The 20,765-nt window shown below is 40.6% G+C and overlaps 1 protein-coding gene across 2 annotated transcripts in view; it reads left to right on the forward strand.

Moving 5' to 3' along the window:
- Positions 1–19,979, forward strand: part of hnf4a (hepatocyte nuclear factor 4, alpha) — a 34,273-nt gene extending 14,294 nt beyond the window's left edge. Inside the window, exons 1-10 of one of the 2 annotated variants that reach the window (XM_033629361.2) lie at positions 12,156–12,321; positions 13,329–13,503; positions 14,071–14,165; positions 14,599–14,705; positions 14,801–14,956; positions 15,484–15,571; positions 16,959–17,111; positions 17,221–17,457; positions 17,635–17,757; positions 18,943–19,979. In XM_033629361.2, the coding sequence (XP_033485252.1) occupies positions 12,234–12,321; positions 13,329–13,503; positions 14,071–14,165; positions 14,599–14,705; positions 14,801–14,956; positions 15,484–15,571; positions 16,959–17,111; positions 17,221–17,457; positions 17,635–17,757; positions 18,943–19,085 (1,365 nt within the window). In that variant the 5' untranslated portion in view covers positions 12,156–12,233 and the 3' untranslated portion in view covers positions 19,086–19,979. Of the gene's footprint in view, positions 1–12,155; positions 12,322–13,328; positions 13,504–14,070; positions 14,166–14,598; positions 14,706–14,800; positions 14,957–15,483; positions 15,572–16,958; positions 17,112–17,220; positions 17,458–17,634; positions 17,758–18,942 lie in introns of those variants that run through there. The other variant, XM_033629362.2, reaches the window with a different exon arrangement.
- Positions 19,980–20,765: the final 786 nt, after the last annotated feature.

Raw genomic sequence — 20,765 nt, forward strand, 5'->3', positions numbered from 1 at the left:
TAAATTAAATCATTAGTAAACGTAACACATACAGGAAGCAACATAGCACACACATGCAGACAGGGAGGTGACACCAGGGTGCAAACCGAGTTACAACTCCCATCTCCCATCAATTACGGAGATTTCTTGTCCCGTGTGAATCAGACATTTATATTACAGACATCATGTGGTAAACTGACATTAGTCCATATCCCTATGTAAAACTAATTCTGTCCGAATAGTACATGCTTGCATGCAGTGGTGGAAAAGAGGTATTTAACGCAATAAAAAGATCTGAATGCATGACTGCAATTGGAATGCACATCTGCATGAAGTCCTCTTTGATTCAGGCCGTGCGCTGACAGGATAATGTTAACAAATATTTAGTGCCTTGTTATTCAAGCTGTGGAGGTTAAATGTCTATTGATTGGCTGCTGACTGAAGGACCTCATCGAGAATCAGAGGGATAAAAGTGCTCGGCGCAGAGCTGCTGACAGAGGGGATTGGGCCGGCAGTCAAAACGAACTCTCAGCAAAACAGAGTTAATGATTACAGAGCCTTATCATCACACACTGTGATTGATTTACGTCTTGCATGGGTCTTCATGTTTATTGATGCAATTGTTTACTTATTTGGTGGCACAGAGGCTACTTGAGTTTTTCGGTCTGACAGGATGTGTCACAGGATGAAGCATGTTTTTGTAGGTTACATTTTCAGAACGTTGGCTTGAGCTTGAAACATTACAGAGGTGTGTTGAAGGGTTATTTTGACCTCCAAAACAAATATGTGACATTAAGAAGTGTTTGTGCATGAGGGCTACAAAGCTGTGCACCATACAAAAACTACTTCTTACTATAAGGACATTTTAGACACAAAGACAGAGCATACAGTGTCAGAAATCATTCAAATAGCGGCTAAAATAAATCACAGTATTATATTACCTTTCTCCACTTGCACACCTCCCTCATTTTTTAGGCTACTTCATTTTTTATTGCCCTGTAATACTATGAGAGTGAAAAACTAAATAGGCTCTAGTGGTTTATCATTACCCCGAGAGTAAATAGTCATCATGGGCGAGGACACTAAGACAACTCTTCTATTCTTTCAAAGAAAAAACTGATTTAAATGTCTTTCCATTTCAAATTTATTGAAACAATCTTTATAAACAGTTAAACATCCCCTAAAAAAGTCATGTTGTATGGCTGGAGAGAAACCAAAACCTTGTATATAATGTTTTTTAATTAACATGGAAAGACCGCTGTTTGGTGACCTGATTATGTCCATGATTACATCTGTCATTTTAACACAAATCCTGAAACCTACGCACCACTGCAGAGGATGAATTGGCTTTGGTTAACAGGGTTTGTGGGCCTCTGAGAACAGATAAGCTTCAGTGGAGTCAATGGGTGCTGTTATATGACAGAAAAAATTAGAAATAAGTTTTTTAGCTGAGCTGTGAAAAAGTAGTTTCAACTATAAAAGCAGGAGAAAGGTACAACACAATTTGTAGACGAATCACACAAACAAATTGGTGAATAATTACTTTAAAAAAAGGTAAAATGATCTTTACAAAAAATCAATCAGGGTCATTAGATGCAATGAAAGTCAGTGACAATATTCCTGTGACATAGAAAATATGATATTCCCGCGGTCAGCCACAGGGTCTTGCATAAGCTGTGTTATTTGCAGATAGTTATCTGTTGACAAGGTCTTTGCCATGACACTCTACTCACCTATCTCCTCCATCTACTGCAGGAGAGCAGAGCAGCAGCCTCAAATCTGCTGCAGCCAGCACATTGTCTCCTTCTGTTTTACTCTTATCAACATCAACACGCTCCTGGATGGTGCTTTACAAACACACATTCCCCCTGTGCCGCAGCTCTCTCTGGAAAGAAACAAAATAAGTCCCCAGACAGTGTATATTCCACATCTTATTAACTCTTCCAGGCCACCGTGATCACCGTGTCTTTTCCTCCCAGCCGCCGGCTCCTGTGTTTTGATTTTAACTATGTTGCTTCCCTGCTGCCTGCCTTTGAGATCGGACTTGGGGAAATGAAATGTAGTCATTGAGGAGAAGGTACAAATAGGCAGTGGTTGCAAATGGAGTTTGGTCAGTGGTCGGAGATTCCTATTCAGAAGATAGACAGGACTTTGTTCACAAACTGGAGTTTGAAGTTTCAAAGGGGAGAATCACACAAGTGTTACATCAGGTCTCAGCGATCCTTTGACTTTTAGCCCCAGGGCAAGAGTTTGGGTGACTGATTATAAGACAGCACTCTCTGGCCCATCGCATTTCATCATGACAGCTTCCCACTGTATTTAACAGCTATTTAACAGCTAAATGTCAGGAAGTTACTGTCGGCTGCAGCTATTATCATGGTGTTGTGTTAAAGTTCTGCTTCAGCTCCGATAACTGCTTAGCAACTATTTATTCTGTGCTCACAAACATTAAAACAAGACAAATGAATTTCTTTCTGCCATAAACAACATGCACATGACACACGATTGTTCACCATAACAAACACACAAATTAAGAAAACCAAAATAAAAGACACAGATTGAATCCAACATGAGACCTGGACAAAAAACTGAAAATAAAATTTAAAAAGTTTTATGCATAAAACTAAGACACAGAGTTAAAGTTGTGACATGCACATGTAATTATTGTCGGTACTTCTTAGTATACAAATATTCATTTCTAAGTATGTGAACCCATACCTTCATTTTCTTTTTTCTGTTGCTGTAAGTTTTGGCCTCCACACAGTCCAAAAGAATGATACCTGCTGCTAAATATGTTGCCCTACAAGCAATTTTTAATCATGTTAATTATTTAAAATGTCTCATACTCAAATAAGCTCTTTCAGAGTAACCAAAAACATAACTTAATCTTATTTTGTACAATCTGTTGTTGCAGGAATATCATGATAGGCGACTACATGTCAGTCAAGCTTGCATCGCAGTGAGGATATACTTTTGGATGCATCCAAACCAAAAGCTAAGAGTGCACTCTTTCTGTCATTTTAGGTAGTTCTTATCAAGCTCAAGTATGTTTAAGTGCTCCTTTTGCTGATGAGTTTTGTTTTCATTAGTTATTTGATGCTATAAAAAGGGGGTGTGACATCATAACTGACAGCTGTGTGTGACAATCAATGTGCTCGCAATCAATGGCACTGCTTGCGATTGGTCAGAGGGCAGGAAGTCAGTACCGTGAAAATTGCTGCTGTGCAGACTCTGGCTCTAAATGTGCTGGAGATATTTTGGCTTCATTTTTTTTCAGCAGTGAGAGAAAGTAGAGATGAGTTGTCTATCTTTATATGCAGTCATGGGTTGAGTGTGCTGACATGCGAACATTTGATAATTAGCATTTAAATAAGTGCAGCTGAGGATGAAGGAAATGTTATTATTTTTTCAGATATTAGGCATGGATGCATAAAGAGAACTGAATACAGCACTGGAGGCAGAGCCCTGTTCATCCTTATGAAAGTTGCTCAGTAGCACATAAGCCAAAAAGGTTTGACTTTCTGGGTTTAAAATTACCCAGATCTTCTGCATAGTTGGCCCATAGAGCAAACCCAGTGGCAGCCTCCAGGGCTGGAAAATGAAGCCAACATGGAAGTGCCAAAAACTGTAGTTCTTTGAATGACCACTTGAGGCTGGCTGGGTATGTTAAAATACCCACCTTTACAGCAGAAATAAACATGTTTACAGCCTGGTACAAAAATGGTTTTGGTCTCTGTAACTAATTTTCCTCCTTTATGACAACTGTACAGGGGTGACATTTTATACAAGTCACCTGTTTACATTTGGCTTACTGTGCATTCACACCAAACGCGATGGACGCGATGTCATCGCCCGTAACGCGAGTATCGCATCGCTTGATCACAAAGGTTACCTTTTTGATCATCACTTCATCGTTTCAATTGCGATGACACATCCCTCCTCACGCAATTTTCTTCACCTCCCGCTATTTTCTCGTCAACCATGGCTGAGTTAACTACCGTAGCTGCTCTTTATCTGTTGTGGACATCTGATTTGGATCGGAGACCCAAACGCCGCCGTGTCTGGGTTCACAATATTCTCCAGAAACGCACACAACTGGGTGAATATCATCACCTCCTGCAAGAGCTGCATCTGGATGACGGTTGTTTCCAGCGGTACTTCAGGCTGACGCTGGCCCAGTTTGAGGACCTGTTGGCCCGTATTGGTGCGAGGATCTCCCGCCTGGACACCAACTACAGGCGCTCCAGCGCCTGTCCATCTGTCTCTGGCACAGCGTCACGCGATGTCGCTTGAAAAGTTCAAATTTTTCAACTTCAAGCGACACACGGAATGAGGCGATGGACGCGTCATCGCTTCATCGCATCGCTCTTATCGCCTGAAACGTGTTGCCCAAAGCAACATCGCGTGTCATCGCGTCATTTACATTGATTTTGAATGGTAACTTGTGGCGTTCATCGCGTCCATCGCGTTTGGTGTGAACGCACAGTTAAAGTTTTGAATATAAGTGTGCCTTGGTCCACCACAGCACCAGCCTCTTGTCCAAATATGGTCACTTCTGGCTCCCTAAAAACAAGATGGCAACGGATGAAAGGCCAACTTGATGCTTCAAAGCAGGAGTCCACAAACCAATGGGTGACATCACGGTACCTAAGTCCATAATTTTTATACAGAGTATGGAGAACTACAGTGAGTCGAGCAGTTAATCTCCACCAGTCAAGCTGCTAACTTCTGGTTTAGCCTGCCGCTAACTTGAATGGGGATAAAATAATTTAATCTTGTGGCTCCTCTCGACTTTAAAATGTCAGCAGACTGACTGACTCGAATCCTGATAGTGAAACGAGTCATTTCTCAGGAGTTGTGATGCATGAAAAATGTATCCACTGATTTACAGATGTCTCTTTTACAATGTAAGTCTATGGGAAAACATTTTTGGTCCCAATGGCATCACATGACAGATGTTGTAATTCCACTGTGTAAAATTGGCTTCAAGGCCTGAGTAGATATAGCTGCAGCTTGAGGAGCTACGTGACCGGCCCACTAGCCACATGACTCACCCACGTCAACCCTGTCTCACTCCGAAGTTGTCGAAATCCAGAGCTTGGGCAGTGACTTGCGGCGTCAGACACTGACAAAAAAAGCTGTCCTTTAATGTTGGCATGATATGCAGCCAGTCGCTGTTTTAATTTAACAGTGCTCGGTGGTGTCAGGGGGAAACGTGGTGGGACAAGAACCAAAGTTAAAGCGGTGAAAGTCTGGGTAGGGTGGACGAGACGGGTGGTGGATGGGTCCAACAAACACCTTTTCTAAACCCAACCACGTCCCTTAGTTGTTGGAGGAAACGAGCATCAATTCGTGCTGTTGTACTGATGTAGTGTATTTATTTTGAAAGAGACTGTATGTAAATGTTGACATGGCGTCCCAGAACGTCAGCAACCAACACCCAGGGTAGGCTACCTTTTTATGTCGTATGTGGACGTGGCAAGTCCATGACCAAACGTCAATATGTGACGAGGTCGATGACAATGTGTTGCCCACTTAAGTCCACAATCAGCCCCTCGGGCCAAAAGCGGAAGCCCTGATGAAAATGCTCAGTTAGCAATAAGCTAGCTATGAAGTGTTAAAGATCTCATACTTAAAAGGCGAATCACTTCTTCAGATGTAGGGGTGCATCGTGTAGACTCCAAGGAACAATCCAATAGTTGTGAAGACATCTCTGAAAACAGAGATTTAAATTAAGTGAAATGTCAGTAGATTGATATTTAGCGTACAGACATGAAAGTGGTATCGATCTCATCATCTAACTCTCGGCAGGAATAAAGTACTCCTTAAAATGTCAGGCTATTTATTTGGAATCGACAGGTTAGACTTTTGAACATTTTGTTTCCTGTTAACAGCAGTAAACTCTAATGTAGTCACTTTTCAGTGACTACATTAGAGTATGTCACCAGAACAAACAGCTGCTGTGATTTTATTCTGCTCAGAGGTCCGTGTGTTTTACAGCGTCCTGCACGTGTCACTCCAGCCTGTGTACTGTGGGAATGTAATATGTTAAGACAAAGCCCCCACCTCAAAATACAGATAAGTGACGAGAGAATTTTAACCTAACCTTGCCTCTATCTGACACATTGGAACAGTTTGTCAGTTCATGATTAAGAAAGCTATAACCGTGCAGATTATACTTTATAGTCCTGCGTATACGACTGCTCCTTGAGGAGTTCACAGAAATTTAAGATGGGAGCAGCGATAAAAACACTTTAATGACAGGGAAGATAAGATTTGCTCTGAGTGACTCATTCATAGCTCCACACTGATTCTCCCATCCTCACCCTCCCCTCCCCCCTCTATCCTCTGCTTACTGCTTTGAAATAATCAGCACACTTCTTGAGCAAATATGGGCATTGCAGAAGAGCAGCACCGATCGAACGTGAAGAAATGTTGTAACAGACGACCTCTGTACACACAAGTGAAACAACATGCTCCGACTGAGCTGCACAATTTGATGCAGAGCGCTGTAGGGAGTGTGTAAAACAGATGTTAATCATGTTTTGATGGTGGGTGTAGTTTCCATTGAGTTAATCAGTTTGTTAAAGATTTCCAGATCAATGAATCTAAATGTATGACAGAGTGAAGAGAAGAGTTTCTGTAGGTTTAATCACAGGTTGATCACTTCCATTTTCAGTTGTGATTGGATTATCATGAAGGGGTTTTTCTGTCAATATAATCATTAAACACATCAGAATCATAAACAGGAGGCTGTAGGAATGTTATGGTGTTTGCCTGCTGGAAGAAAAATAATTTTATGAGCCCTCAGTATAATTTGAGTGCGTGGTTAACAAGTTCAGCTACAGGGGGTTTACTGCACACTGAGGTCTGGTGTGAACTCGGGATCGTTGACCTGCTGCTATGTACTGGCACTTTCTCTTCAAATACAAGACTACTGTTTGCTCTGTGACATTTAGGAGGCGGACACTTTGCGCAAGCAGAGAATTTATTTTTTACCAATTTCATGTCCAATACATTATTTTAGCATTTTATTCTCACCTAAAATGTGACACATTTCACTCCAGATTAGGATTTCTAATTGAAACAGTAGATGAAAATTACCACATTGCTTTACTCGCCATATTTAGCATCATACACACTATAAACCCTTCATAAAGAGCTTATAATGTGGCTGTAAGCAGATAAAAGTGCATTTTTAAGTGTTTATTAATGTCATTTGACAACAGGTATGACTCCGTCCTGTAAAGCATCTGTAAGTGGCGTATTAATACTTAGTGAATGATTGACATCACAGTATTACACGGCTGTGTAATACTGTGATGTTAATACTTAGTGAATGATTGACATCACAGTATTACACGGCTGTAATGACATTAATGATTAATTATTACACACACTTACAAATCATTCACAGAGGATAGATTTCATCCACATCTCTTGGCCTTCATAAGTGGAGGGAGTTTTTATAAATACTGACAAAAAACAAACATGTATATTTCAACTGACTAAATTTACATACAGTATGCCTTGTATTAAACCTGTGCTGGTCATTTATATAAATGATCTACTGCTTTATTCTTGACCCTATCAGCAATGTTTGCATTTCAGTATCCTTTAAATATACAGGCTCTATTATTGTAATTAAGTACATAACATATCATCTTATTTGTACTATCTGTGGCACTTTATTCTAATCCCACCTATTTAGCATTCACAAAAACTGTTGCAAACATTTTTTTCTAACCCATTATAATGTAGCTGTGAGAAGATACAACAAAAAATATTTCAAATGTCAATTTATGTATTAAATCCTTTACAGTTCATATTTAATTGTTATTATGATGATGTCGTTAATCAGTCATTAAGTGTAACACCAGTTACGCTTCATGGGAGTTATAACAGTTGTCATATAATTACTTAAAAATGACCTTGTGTCAAAAACAACATCATAGTGCATATATGTATTAATAAACCATATATTAAATGTTAATGTACGTGTGATAAAATTACATATGGGAATATCTGTTTTACATGTGGAAAATCTGTGGAACATCCACATGAAACGTTCTATTTACATATAAAATTCACACAAATAAGTATGTATTTTGTATGTTTTACTTTTAACTCGTTAAATATTTACCTTATATTTAGCGAAAAGTTCCTTTAAACAGTATTCCTAAAGTTATGATGGTGTAATGTAGTAGCCTACTTGAACGGCTCCCAAACTTTTCATCAACACCACCTGCTCTCATGTTCTAAATATGTAGATATAAGTTGGTATTAAACTGTGATTTAATTAACAGTGCTGCATGAATATATTTTATAAGTTGATAGTGTCAGTAACATTTATCATATCAGACATAATGATCCTGGAAATGTTCATGTTTAGGCACTTTGTGTTTTTTCAGTGGGTCAAATTTGCATAGTCAACCATTCATCTGTCTCCTTTATGTATTCTGACTTTTCTGCTCACTCCATTGTCTGCCTGGCATATCTTATAGTTTGTTAGTTATTGTGACAATTAACATACTAAAGATCAGCCTCACTCAAATTTCTAATAATATTTGTGTGTTTATTTTCCCTCTAAATTGTGTATTTTACCATTATAATTTAGATTTTTTTCAAATTTGCTGAGCTGCTCCACAGTATTTCACATACCTCCTGAAAACTGTACCTCCTGATGTGCAAGCTGGGAGTCACTTCTGTTTTTGATGGATTTTTAAGTGACAAATCCACAATAGAGGACCTTTGAGACATGTTTATCATAAATAACTACGCACAAAAAAAACATATATAAGAAATCAGTTTCAGTTCTTACTAAAGCGTGTATCCTTTGTGATGTTTATTTCCTCTAAAATGATTCCTAAATATGCTCCAAGGCTGTCTCTCTGTCTCTCTGAGCAGCTGCTGCCTTTCCAACAATAAGTGCTGAGCTTTTAGATCAGCCTCACGTGCACCATGCATTTTCACAAACAATGAAGTCTTTTACATAAAGGCATCACTTTGCTTTAGCAAGAGTTGTTTCCCCTGTTAATCATGAAGGAATTAACTCAGATTTACCAACAACGTATTACACATGGAAGTAGGTCTTAATATGATGGACTGATACAATCTGACTGGTGGGTTCCCTGAGGTAGAAGATGAATTCATCACCTTTACTTGTAAATAAATACTCGAGTTTAAGTCCTGCATTAAAGTAAAACTACAAAAGTATTATAAAGAAATGTTGTTCAAAATGTGAGTGTGAATCAAAACAGAATGGACCCTTTTAGACCACCTAAACCCAGTTCATTGAGACCAAGTCATGACCAAGACCAGAGTGTATTGAGACCAAGTCATGGTTAGTTTCATATTAGTGTTGCAGTCAAGACCACCTAAACCAACACCAAGCCATGACCAGGACCAGACTGCATCGAGACCAACTCATGACCAAGACCAGAGTGTATCAAGACCAAGTTATGACCAAGAACAGAGTGTATCTAGACCAAGTCATGACCAAGACCAGGGTGTATCAAGACCAAGTTATGACCAAGAACAGAGTGCATCTAGACCAAGTCAAGACAAAGACCAGAGTATATCAGAACCAAGTCAAGACCAACACCAGAGTGTATCGAGACCAAGTCATGACCAAGAACAGAGTGTATTGAGACCATGTCATGGTTAGTTTCATCTTAGTGTTGCAGTCAAGACCACCTAAACCAACACCAAGCCATGACCAGGACCAGACTACATCGAGACCAAGTTAAGACCAAGACCAGAGTGTATTGAGACCAAGTCATGGTTAGTTTCATCTAGTGTTGCAGTCAAGACCACCTAAACCAACACCAAGCCATGACCAGGACCAGACTGCATCGAGACCAAGTTAAGACCAAGACCAGAGTGTATTGAGACCAAGTCATGGTTAGTTTCATCTAGTGTTGCAGTCAAGACCACCTAAACAAACACCAAGCCATGACCAAGACCAGAGTGTATCAGAACCAAGTCAAGACCAAGACCAGAGTGTATGAGACCAAGTCAAGACCAAGAACAGAGTGCATCTAGACCAAGTCAAGACCAAGACCAGAGTGTATCAGAACCAAGTCAAGACCAAGACCAGAGTGTATCAGCACCAAGTCAAGACCAATACCAAAGTGTAACAAGACCAAGTCAAGACCAAGACTAAAGTATAGCAAGACCCTGGCATGACCAAGACCAAAGTATATCAAGACCAAGCCAAGACCAAGACCAGAGTGTATTGAGACCAAGTCATGACCAAGACCAGAGTGTTTTAAGTCATGGTTAGTTTCATCTAGTGCTGCAGTCAAGACCACCTAAACCAAGACCAAGCCATGACCAGGACCAGACTGCAACAAGACCAAGTTAAGACCAAGAGCACAGTGTATCGAGACCAAGTCATGATTAATACCAGAATATGTCGAGACCCAGTCATAACCCTGACTAGAGTATATCGAGACCAGGTCATCACCAAGACCAGACCAGTGTGAGTCCCAGACTGCATGAAACCTTTACATTAAAATGTGGAACATGCAAACCACAGGTACTGCTTAAAAATTGATCTTTTATTGCCATACCGTATGTTCATGTCTTTATAAGTGTACTATGAGAAATGTGTTGACAAAATAATGACAAGGATTTGCACAGGTGAACTTATGTGTAGGAATTTTCCTCTGTTTTCCACGAGTAAACAAACAAACAAAAAAAAATATCAGATTAACCATCTATATTCAGAACTCATTTGTTGCACAGGCAAATTAGTGATATTCCTGCAGTTGTGGTCTTGAAACAAAATCCTAGGTCCTCTTTTCTGAGACCAAGACAAGATCGAGCAAAACTGCAGCTGAGTCTGAGACCAGACCAGAATCTTAATACAGTCTCGAGACCAAAACCAACCTTGAGTGCTACAACGCCAGTATCATAGGTTATACAGTGATCATATGTGTTAGCGGTAAATTCTGGATTTGCAAAGTAATTAGTGGATGCATTACTGAATGTTTGTATCAAGGATATGTTGACCAAATCCAATCCACTATTTATTTGTTTATTTTTAATTCTGACTGCAGTGCACAGTTACATTAGTAAAGCAGCATGAATCAGTTTGACAAACAAGAACATGTATCTCAGGCTTTCTTTGATGGTTTCCTGTGATATTTTCTGTAGTATTTTATATCATATCTGTGCAGTGGAGTGTCAGTGTGGATCTGCTGTGACAGGGAGCTGTTAGTCAGACCCTTCGTCTGTAGTGTGAACTAATTATTTAACTCCAGGTGCAGTTTTTAGTGTCAGAGAGTTCTGCTTCACCTGCAAAATGTCCCCTAAAAAGACACAAAATGACAATGTGTGTCTCTTTGAGTCTGGATGTCTTGCTCCTTTACAGCAGGAATCGGGACACATTGTCTCATTATCTGCCCATGGCTGTCAGATGAAGTGAAATGTAGTGAAGTGGACGTATAAAGTAGCATACAATGGAAATACTCTAGCACAACTACCTTAAACCTGAATATACATATGATACTTTAACCTTCCCTCTACGACCTTTCAAAGGAAGTGAAAGTTAAAAGTAGCAGAAAATAAAATACTCAAGAACAACTCCATTAAAAGTTGCACTTTCGTACATGACTTTCTCCCTGCAGACAGACACACCAGGCTCTGCTGCACCTTCATGTGTTCTTGGCTGTTTCAATGTGGACGCTGTAAATTTGTGTGCATGTGATAACAGCATGCTACAGAAAGTGCTGGCTGTAAAAGTGAGCTGGTTTAAAGCGGCATTGGAGCAGTGATTTGGCAAAGGATTGACCTGATTCCGCTCTCACGGAGGAATTGTTTATCCATTGCTGACAAGAGAACCAAGAGGAGATGTCAGATATCAAAGTTGTGCTATCTCTTCCAAAAAAAAAAAAAAAAACAACCCTGTGATTCACCAGTGAAGGGGCTAGTTAACCATCAACCAAAGAGACACTCCACCTCTCCTCTGGTTAGCAGCACGAGGGAAGGAGGAGAAGGAGGGGAGCTTTGCTGTCACTCACTGGTCTCCTCTCTGACACCAGTAAGTCCCCATCACACTCAACTGGGCCAGGGAGCTACCTTGTCAGTGGGCGGAGCTAGGCTAAGGGGGGGGGTTAGTGGAGGTGTGAGGGGGTGTGAGAAAGAAAAGGGGAGGGGGGGGAGGAGGGGGGCACATTAGCTTCTTGGACAAGTCTTTCTGCCCCACTGTCAGGTAGTTGAGAATTTGTTTGTCCAAAGCACTGGCAGACATGGACATGGCAGACTACAGCGAGGCTCTGGACCCAGCCTACACTACGCTGGAGTTCGAAAACATGCAAGTGCTCCCGTTGGGCACAGGTGAGTCACATATATGCAGCTGTGGTGTTGAACTTTGAAACTTTTACTGATTTAAAACTTTGGTCAGGAGAGAGGACAGGGGCAGCATGAAGTGATAAAAAGGGGTCATTTGTCCATCTGCTCGCAGAGGGATGATCCTGTGCAGTGGTCTTCTTTTATCACCTCTGGGCGCAATAGTAAAACATTAAGAGACTTTGATTTACGAGGCTCCGCTCTATCCTCAATGCGCCAGGGTCATTTGGTCGAAGCAATTTTAACCTGTTTCAGCTTGTGGAGCAAAGTGGTGTCAGATTAATTTCACTGGGTTGATATTCATCCTCTGATGAAGCAGTAGTTTGAGTATCATGATCGTGCATCTCCTGTTACAAACGGTCTGTTCCCACAGAGGCTGAAGTGAAGAGAAAGTGTTCACAGTGACACCAACTTATTCATACATGCAGTCTCCCATGACGTGCGCTTGTGATCCTGATTCTAAAATTCCCAGTGAGACTCCAAAAAAAAGGAAGCTTCACAGGCTTTTCCATCACTTACATGTTTCTACTCAAACGTATATCAGGGTCTCATGAGTCAGCCTGCCGTCTTTAATCTATAGCATGACAAGCTCTATGATTGATTGACCCAGTGTGGTGACTGAAAAGAAAACTGTCTCCAGTGATTGTCTTTTCAGAGGCAATCAAGCCGTCATCAATTTTGCTCTGTTGACACTGTCTGAGCTACTCAGGCAGGTTAACAGACCCTCACAAGTTCTCATGAAGGCCGGTTTTTGGTCAGGCGTCAATGGAGCTGATCACTGTATTCACTCTGGGCCGTTCACACCTTCTGAAATCAAACCAGCCTGACAAACTGTCACATGGAAACAACCTCTGAACTTCATGTTCCTTTATGCTTGATGACTGCCATCTAATCAAGCTTTTATAAAAGCACTCTTCCTCTGGTTTCAGCTCTAAAACTGATAAACTCAAAGCCAGCTGACCTGATGAGACATTTGTTCTCTGTTTCTCTTTCAGACTCCTCGCCGGCTGAGAGCACCAACATGAACGCTACCAGCCACCTGGGGGCAGGCAGCCTGTGTGCCATATGTGGAGACAGAGCCACTGGCAAGCACTACGGGGCATCCAGCTGTGATGGCTGCAAGGGCTTCTTTAGACGCAGCGTCCGCAAAAACCACATGTACTCGTGCAGGTGAGGGCAGATCTGCAACTGACGGTTCTATGTGACATTGAAGCAAAGCATTGGACATGTAGTCCGGCCAATAGAGCCAGTTCCAAAGTGATGTTTGAGTGTGTGAAAGAGGAAAAAAACAAAAGATAAACTTATGGTTTGTTTCAGTAAATTAGGGGCCCAGTCGCTTCTTTGGCAGCAACTAGTCTGCAGATTATTTTCTTGATTAATCGATCAATCTCATTTTTAGAAATGTCACAATGTTGAGAAATGCCTGTTATAATTTCCCACAGGTCACGCTGACATCCTCACAAATCAAATTTTGTCTGACCACCAGTCTAAAATCCAAATGTTTTTGTTTACTATGAAGAAATGCATCAAATCCTCACAGTTGAGACGCTGAAAACAGCAAATGTTTGACATTTTTCCTTTAAAAAATACTAAAAATACCTCTTCAATTATCAAAATTGTTGCCAAATAATTTTCTGTCAATCAACTGATCCCTGCAGCTCCATTTGCTTCACTTATTCAAGTTTCTTTTTGGATTTTATGACAGCACAAACAGACTCAATCTGCTCATTTTTTCAGGTTCAACAGACAATGCATCGTGGACAAAGACAAGCGAAATCAATGCAGATACTGCAGACTGAAGAAATGCTTCAGAGCCGGCATGAAGAAAGAAGGTAGGTGCCTGTTTATGTTTTCAAAGCACACTGACAGAATCTATACACTCAGTTTGTGAAAACAGAAATTCCCCATTTAATCAGCAAATCACTGCCGGAGAGTGAGCTGTCCCCACTGAATTGACGTGACTCGTCTGAGTGTGTCGCAACACCCAACATTGTTAATGTTCACTCAGTGGAGCGCTGAAGTCTCTAACCAGCTTATGCTGAGCAAACATTTCCGAGCAATAATAGCCATATACTGATAAACATGACAACCTTGGAAGACTTATTTTTCTTTGAAATGACTCTGCCATCTACAAAGAAATGGAGGAAAGCTACTTTTTTATTGATTTTCTGCCTTTTCAATTTCTTTAGCTGCATGAAAATGGCACATTTTTCTCTGAATACAGCTGCAGCAGCAATGACACAATAACTTTGTGTGTGTTTTTAGCTGTGCAGAATGAAAGAGACAGAATTAGCACCAGGAGATCCAGCTACGAAGACAGCAGTTTACCATCCATCAATGCACTCATCCAGGCAGACGTACTGTCAAGACAGGTAAGACCTACTATATCATGTTTTGAAAATCACATCTAAGTGTGATTAATCACCTGGAACAAGGACATCAAATGATTCCACATGTGCACGTCCAGATCACCTCCCCTGCTCCCATACTGAACGGCGACATAAGGACCAAAAAGATCGCTGCCATCACAGACGTGTGTGAGTCCATGAAACAGCAGCTGTTGGTGTTGGTGGAGTGGGCCAAGTACATCCCAGCCTTCTGTGACCTGCCCCTGGATGACCAGGTAAGACTTGTATGCAGACACAGTGTACATAGTTGTATAGACACTCTGGTCACTCATCAACCAGTCTGCTCAAAACCATAGTGTGGGCTGCAGGAGCACACGAGTATAGACACAGTGAATATGTTTGCACTTAATAAATAAAAATGTAGTAGAAAATAAAAGGAAATGCATTAAAGAGACACTTTTTTTTAACTTAAAACCTCAAACTCTTCAACCAGAGTGGTTAATGTATTTTAATCTTCAGTTAGAATACGATGAGCTGGTTTTTAAAGTTATATCCCTCCACGAGAAAAAGTGCTGAATCATTAACAGTGTGATCACCAGGCCTCTGTAACTCATTTGCTGATGTTATATCAGGGAGGGAGCCCGTGTCTTCCTCCAGGAAGTTCAGTTCACTCAGTGAGCTTCAAAAGAGACTTTTTTTAGAAAGGGATGTAAGAATGATACAATATTCATTAACACTGAAATGTAGAGGATTGCAGTTATTATCACACAGTTAATAAGTCAATGAATTTCCTGTATTTCAGGTGGCGCTGCTGCGAGCTCATGCTGGAGAACACCTGCTGCTCGGTGCTGCAAAGAGATCCATGCTTTACAAAGACATCCTCTTATTAGGTAAAACTGAAAAGTAAAGTGTGTTTTACCCTGCTCATGTTGCCCGTCTCTGTTAACAGAAGCATTGTCTCATCCTGGACTAAATGAAGTGTTTTAAAATAATATTATACCTGCGAAATGATCATTTGGATATCAGTTTCTCACAGCATTTCTCCATCAATTCGTGAAGAAAATTTAGTTTTTCTCACATGCCTCCACGGTGAAAGAGAAATCCAAAACTGGTTAACGTTCTTCATGAATTTAAGTAAACAGGTTCCACATTTCACAACAGCAAAGCCATATCACAGCATCTGTTTACAAACTCTCACACAACTTGTGCAGTATAATCCAAGTCTCATTTGTCCAGTCATTTGTCATTGTTTAAGTAAGTCTCAAGTCTTTGCACTCAAGCCCCAAGTCAAGACTGCCAAGTCCTAAACTTTGAGTTTCGAGTCCCAAACGAGTCATAATGCACTTTTCACCAAATGTAATGCCATTTTAACAACAGAGTAATAATATATCAAATTTACAAAAAGTATAAATGCTTTTAAAACTTGTATTTATTTGATAAAATAAGTTTGTTAAACAGGAGTGACTGAACTTAATTATAAAAAAGTTGTAATGACATTGCAAATATTCATATATATTCATACATGAACCAGTACGACAACAGAATACATTTTGTATATTTCTTTCACGTCTTGTTTCACTAATCTAATTCTGGAAAAATATCTATAGCTTTATGGCCCTGAGCTAAGAAGCACCCGATGTAGCCGCATGCTGCTGGGTTGGGAACCCTGTTTCGTCCATAACTTTCTCTTCCCAACTTGGCTTGGAGGAAGGTACTAAGTTTTTTTAAGTCAAAAGGCACAAGTCCAAGTGAAGTCACGAGTCAAACTGTAAGTCTTTTTTGTTTTTGTTAAGTCTAAAGTCATCAAATTGTTTATACTGATGTGTTTTACATCTTTGTTGGTGGAGTTTCTCAGTCATCCAGGTCATGGTCATTTTAAGTGCTACATCGTGGGCAGCTGGACTTACTTGAGTTTCTCGAAGATGTTTCACCTCTCATCCAAGAGGCTTCTTTACTTCAACTTTGGTCCAGTTTTAAATCTTTATGTTTAAGCAAAAATTCATGTGTTTGGGAAGTACTGAGCATATGACTGGAAGAATTAGATGTGGATTATACTGCATGAGTTGCATGAGAGTTTGTAAACTGATGTTTTGATATAGTTTTGCTATTATTAAATGCGACCCACATTACTTACATTTACGAAAAAGGTTAATCTTTTTTGGATTCTTCGTTCACTGTCGAGTCAAGTGAGACTTCTTTCTGTATTGTTGTTCCGATGGTCACTTTGTGGGTGAAGTATTCCCTTAAATCTCATCATGCACCGTGATTCTCCTGCAGGAAATGACCACATCATTCCCAGAAACTGCCCGGAGTTGGAGGTGGGCAGGGTAGCAGTGAGAATCCTGGATGAGCTGGTGCTTCCCTTCCAGGAGCTTCAGATAGACGACAATGAATACGCCTGCTTGAAAGCCATAGTTTTCTTTGACCCAGGTACTGCTGCTGACCAATCATTTTGGTTGTGTGAACTTCTTTACATATCAGTGAGAAGTATTTTAGAGACTTCTCTATGTAAACGCCTCCTGCTTTCATTTGCCCACAGATGCTAAAGGTCTGAGTGACCCCGGAAAGATCAAGCGGATGCGATACCAGGTCCAGGTCAGCCTGGAGGACTACATCAACGACAGGCAGTACGACTCCCGGGGACGCTTCGGGGAGCTGCTCCTGCTGCTGCCCACACTACAGAGCATCACCTGGCAGATGATCGAACAGATCCAGTTTGTCAAACTCTTTGGCATGGCCAAGATCGACAACCTGCTACAAGAAATGCTTCTTGGAGGTGAGCTCCTTCACATCATTTGGAACCAACACCTGATCTTAAAACCTTTGGATTAATACAGAGAAACCACATGTGTTTAGAATATAGACGATAGAGAGGACTGTGGCATTCTTTGTGCTGACAGATATGATATAATAAATCAAGACTGAGTTTATTTTTGTGTGTCGTGTCTCTCAGGTTCTGCCAACGAGGCTCCACACGCACCTCACTCTCTGCACCCTCACCTGGTTCAGGAGCATCTCAGCGGCAATGTTATAGTGACCAGCAACATACCAACGCCGATCCACAACGGTCAAATCTGTAAGTACAAAACACAAATGTGAAGCACAACATGTAAAAATAAGGCCCAATCCCAATACCCCCCATTGCCCACTACCCCTTGGCCCTCGAAATGAAGCAACGAGGGGTAGGGGTTGAAATTTTTCCCTCAGAATTGGGACACCACTGACTACATCACCATGTCGGTTATGTTCATGCATACATAACTATTTTAAACAGGAAGCTGGGAGCCATCTACATTTCCAACCGGCATCTACAATGGAGTCTCCAGTTGAGTTCATCCTACCAATTGCGTTTGCTGTATTCATCATGCTTCGTTTGATGAATGACAGCAATGTTAGCTGGTTAGCTAGCTAACCAGCTAACATTACGAGGCAGCATAGTTATACTAGCTGGCGTGTTATCGTAATGTGAAAAATCCAACAATTTTGCAGAACAGGGCAGATGACAGACGCCAGATAGTGCGAGCTAACTAGCTAGCTAACAAGCAACCTTACGACGGTAACATTAGCTATGTACAAACTTTTTTCCCCGTCTCTTACTTGGTGGTAGCCATGGCAACATCCACCCCTCGCTGGCAGGTCAGCATCTGAAATCCCTCGCTCCAAAGGGCTAGTTTCATACCCACTACCACCTCGTTATGCCCCTTACCCCTACACACAAAAAGTAATTGGGACACCCCTGCCCCTCGTGGGAACGCGCAAATGTAGGGGTAGGGCCAAGGGGTAGGGCTAAGGGGGGATATTGGGACGGGCCCCAAGTCTCTGTCTTTGTTAAGGTTATTTTCATTGCCACATACAAGAGAAGAACTTGGATGCTTTTGTCCATCCAAGTTTGATCAGTGTGATCAGAAGAATTAATCTATGTGAACTGAAAACAATTGTATTTTGATAAGAAGAGACTGTCAGATCTCCCTTCCCCTGCTCCATGTGCAGCCCAGCCAGGTAGCTGGAAGGACAAACAGGCTTGGCAGAATAATCCTCTAAATTCTTCATGGGAACTAATCTGGCTTATTTTGTCAAAGAGAACTTCTGTTATTCTTTCTTAACGTGTTTAATGCTCTGAAAAATTTCACAAAAGTGCTTATTCCTTATCTGAAAATTGTGTTGCCCCCCCAAGACATGTTATACCACAGAATTGTAAATATACACCTGCTTATGCTGCGGTTTCTAACTCGCTCCTGTTACTCTGTGTTCTACTTTTCAGCCACTCCTGAAACCCCGATCCCGTCCCCGCCTACTGCCTCCAGCTCAGAACATTATAAACTGGCTCAGGGGGTCATAGCCACCGTGCCCAAGCAGCCGACCTCCATCCCTCAGCCTACTATTACAAAGCAAGAGGCCATCTAACAATCCTCTCAGTCCTTATTCCTTCAGTTTTTTTTATTGTGTTAAACCAGGGTCTTTATATGTAAGTTTATATATAATCAGCATTGAAGCTGTCAACTTGACTGAAACAATAAAGTAACTAAATATATGATTGCAATTATGTCCCTTGCAGATTGTTGCTTTTCTTCAGGGATCTATTTGTTCACATGCAGCTGCAGTTGAGCTCCACAGCTCAGTGAAAGCCACACAAAACTATGAGCATTCAAACCATCCTGTTGTTCTGTAAGATCGACTCGTAGAGAGACGTACATGGTTGTATATAATGTAGTTTATTATTGGGTAACATCACTTCCTGTAGCATGGCCTCAGTGTGTGCAGTAAGGCTCATGTTAGACATGGCGACGTGATCATGTCAGTATTTTGTGAATGTTACAACAGACCTTACATTGTCATGTATTTAGTGTTGCACAGTATTTTATTTTATGTTCATTTAACATTTTCAGTCAGGAACTCAGAAAATTGTCGTTTTATCAAAGCTAAAGGAAATCACTTGAATGAGTTCAGCTTTTAAACATTCTGTGACAAGACTAAAATATGTGTGGTTTGTTTTATGTACTGGAAAATACTTATTTAGAGTAGTAAAACTGAACATCTACACCAAGAAATCTTGGTGCATACGGTGAACTCTGTGGTGCCACTTTGTAAAAGTGCCCTGCAGACACACTGAGGAAGTTTCCCAATAATATGTTGTATTGGTTTTTAAAAAATATATTATATTTTTTGTTTAGTACTTTGTCATGGTTTAACTGATGGAATAAATTGTGCCTTGTAACCTGTACTGCCTTAAAAAAAAAACAGGCATTGTTTCGCCTTACAATGTGAAGATGAATTAATAAATCTCAAGGTCTATTTTTACATCATGTTTTCTGCAGATCATATTTTATATTATCTGTGATTTTCTGGGGAATGGATAGGATCACACATTCTCTGACAACTTAGAAATGAAATCAGACATGCTGGAAAGTCCGGAGGAAAAAAGGGTCCAACGTGGCAGTGCTTGTTCACTGATACGTAGCATAATGCAACATGTTGCTTCAGACTGATAAGGTGCCATAAAATCATTATAGATAGCACTGATTCAAGCTGGAGAGGGGGTGGACACTTCAAGGATTTATTTCCACATTCAATTTGGAAAAACATAGCTACTGCCAATGTGTTGCATTTAAATCAACTGTATAAACACACTTAGAAAACAAGTGGAAGCTTCAGACATGAAGGTCATCTTCAAGGTCATTTAAGTACTTTTTTTCTTACCAAAACACCAAACACTAACATACATAAGAACACATTAGTGTTCACATTAACACATTATTTTGAAAAATTCATTTTCAAATTTGAAGTAGAAAAAAACATGCCTGTCAGACCTTGAGATGTATCCTACTGTAACAAGGACGCAGGCTGACCAGTTTGAGGGTAAACTCTGCCATCTACCGCATTCAAGTGTAACTGATACACCCGATTGCCAACATTAAAATACATTTAGGCCACATCATCCCTCTTGTAACCTTCACATAGCCTAGTTTACATCAGCATGAACGAAGTAGAAATATACTAAAAAGTTAAAAAAAAAAAATAGAGCTAAACTGTGCAAATGTAACTCCAGTATGCACGAACTGCTGTTGTCCACTATAATAATAAATA

The sequence above is a fragment of the Epinephelus lanceolatus genome, chromosome 8 (genome assembly GCF_041903045.1).
Source record: "Epinephelus lanceolatus isolate andai-2023 chromosome 8, ASM4190304v1, whole genome shotgun sequence".
NCBI classification, from domain to species: domain Eukaryota; kingdom Metazoa; phylum Chordata; class Actinopteri; order Perciformes; family Serranidae; genus Epinephelus; species Epinephelus lanceolatus.